Source organism: Brassica oleracea, chromosome C3 (genome assembly GCF_000695525.1).
Source record: "Brassica oleracea var. oleracea cultivar TO1000 chromosome C3, BOL, whole genome shotgun sequence".
Classification (NCBI taxonomy): Eukaryota; Viridiplantae; Streptophyta; class Magnoliopsida; order Brassicales; family Brassicaceae; genus Brassica; species Brassica oleracea.
Genome location: NC_027750.1, coordinates 58,106,639 through 58,107,976, shown reverse-complemented (window position 1 = coordinate 58,107,976; position 1,338 = coordinate 58,106,639). Strand labels below are relative to the sequence as shown.

General features: G+C 42.3%; 1 protein-coding gene across 1 annotated transcript in view; it reads left to right on the top strand.

Annotated features, from left to right (window-relative positions):
- Positions 1–293: 293 nt before the first annotated feature.
- Positions 294–1,338, top strand: part of LOC106333384 (adenine phosphoribosyltransferase 3-like) — a 15,042-nt gene continuing 13,997 nt past the window's right edge. The window contains exons 1-2 of the mRNA XM_013771837.1: positions 294–431; positions 601–722. Of these exons, the coding sequence (XP_013627291.1) occupies positions 352–431; positions 601–722 (202 nt within the window). The 5' untranslated portion in view covers positions 294–351. The remainder of the gene's footprint in view (positions 432–600; positions 723–1,338) is intronic.

Sequence of the window (1,338 nt, the reverse complement as noted above, 5' to 3'; positions counted from 1 at the left end):
CGTTACTTTTGAGTATTATTATTATATTAATTTTTCTTTATTTTTTCTCGCAGGTTTCAACCGGTTGCATATGAGGGCAATATGGCAATATTATGTATAAGAGGCAGAGTGTAGAGGTGATGTAGGTTTTTTGGTTAGCCATTGAATTATAATTTGTTTGATGGTTATACCACCCAATTCCCCTTTTTTAATCTCATTGGCTTTTTTTTTTGACAAAAAAATCTTTCATAGTATTTAATCCTTATTTTTATAGAAAATTACAAAATTATGTCGCTCACAATTATTCACCTTTTTCTCCTTCTCTCTCCCTTAAGAAAACAGAGGATTTACGTTCAGTGTTTTTCGTTGACAATGTCAGGAAACAAAGAAGAAGAGGATCCTCGTATCAACGGAATCAAAACAAAGATCCGTGTCGTTACATGCTCTGTTTCGTCTCGTTGAAAATGTTGTTTGTCTGAACTGCTTTCTTGGTTATTTTCTTGAGAAATTCAGGGGATGTTGTACTGTTACCTTAACAGCTTATTGTCACGAATCTATTTTTTTGTTAGAGGATGTTGTTATGAGTTGTAAGAAAGAATATAAAGGGTTATAAATAAGGAGGAAAATTGCAGGAATAATGTTTCAAGACATAACAACAGTACTGTTGGATCCGAAAGCTTTCAAAGATACAATCGATCTGTTTGTTGAGAGGTACAGGGACAACAACATCTCAGTGGTTGCAGGTATTGATATCTTGCATATTTACATTGTTTTATCCATTTATACATGTGCATTTTCATAATATAGATTAGGATTTAGCCATGTCTAAGTTGCATTTTGCATACATATGTCTCTATTAGGTATTGGAGTATCACATGGAGTTCCAGGAGACATTTGAGTGCATTTGGAACTCAAAGGAGGTGATTAGAGTGATCTTTGGACGAGCACTGCCTAGAGCGACTTCCCGGAGCGACTACATGAAGTCGTTGTGCACCACATCCCGGAGCGACTTTCCCAGAGCGACCGCACGAAGTCGCTCGCGTTTTCACGTCCGGAGACACACAGATTTGACCCTGGAGCGACCTTCCAGAGCGACGTGCCGAAGTCGCTCCCGATGTTCAGAGCGACCTGTTGGAGCGACACACCAAGGTCGCTCGCGTCCTCTCGTCCGGAGATACCAAAATCGAGCATCCTGGAGCGACCTTCCGGAGCGACACAGCTAGGTCGCTCGCGAGGAGACGACCCGGGAGCGACGTCTTCGGAGCGACACAGTTAGGTCGCTCGCGAAGAAACGACCCGGGAGCGACCTCTCGCAGCGACGTGCCGAGGTCGCTCCGCGTCTATTTGTTTGGCCGAATT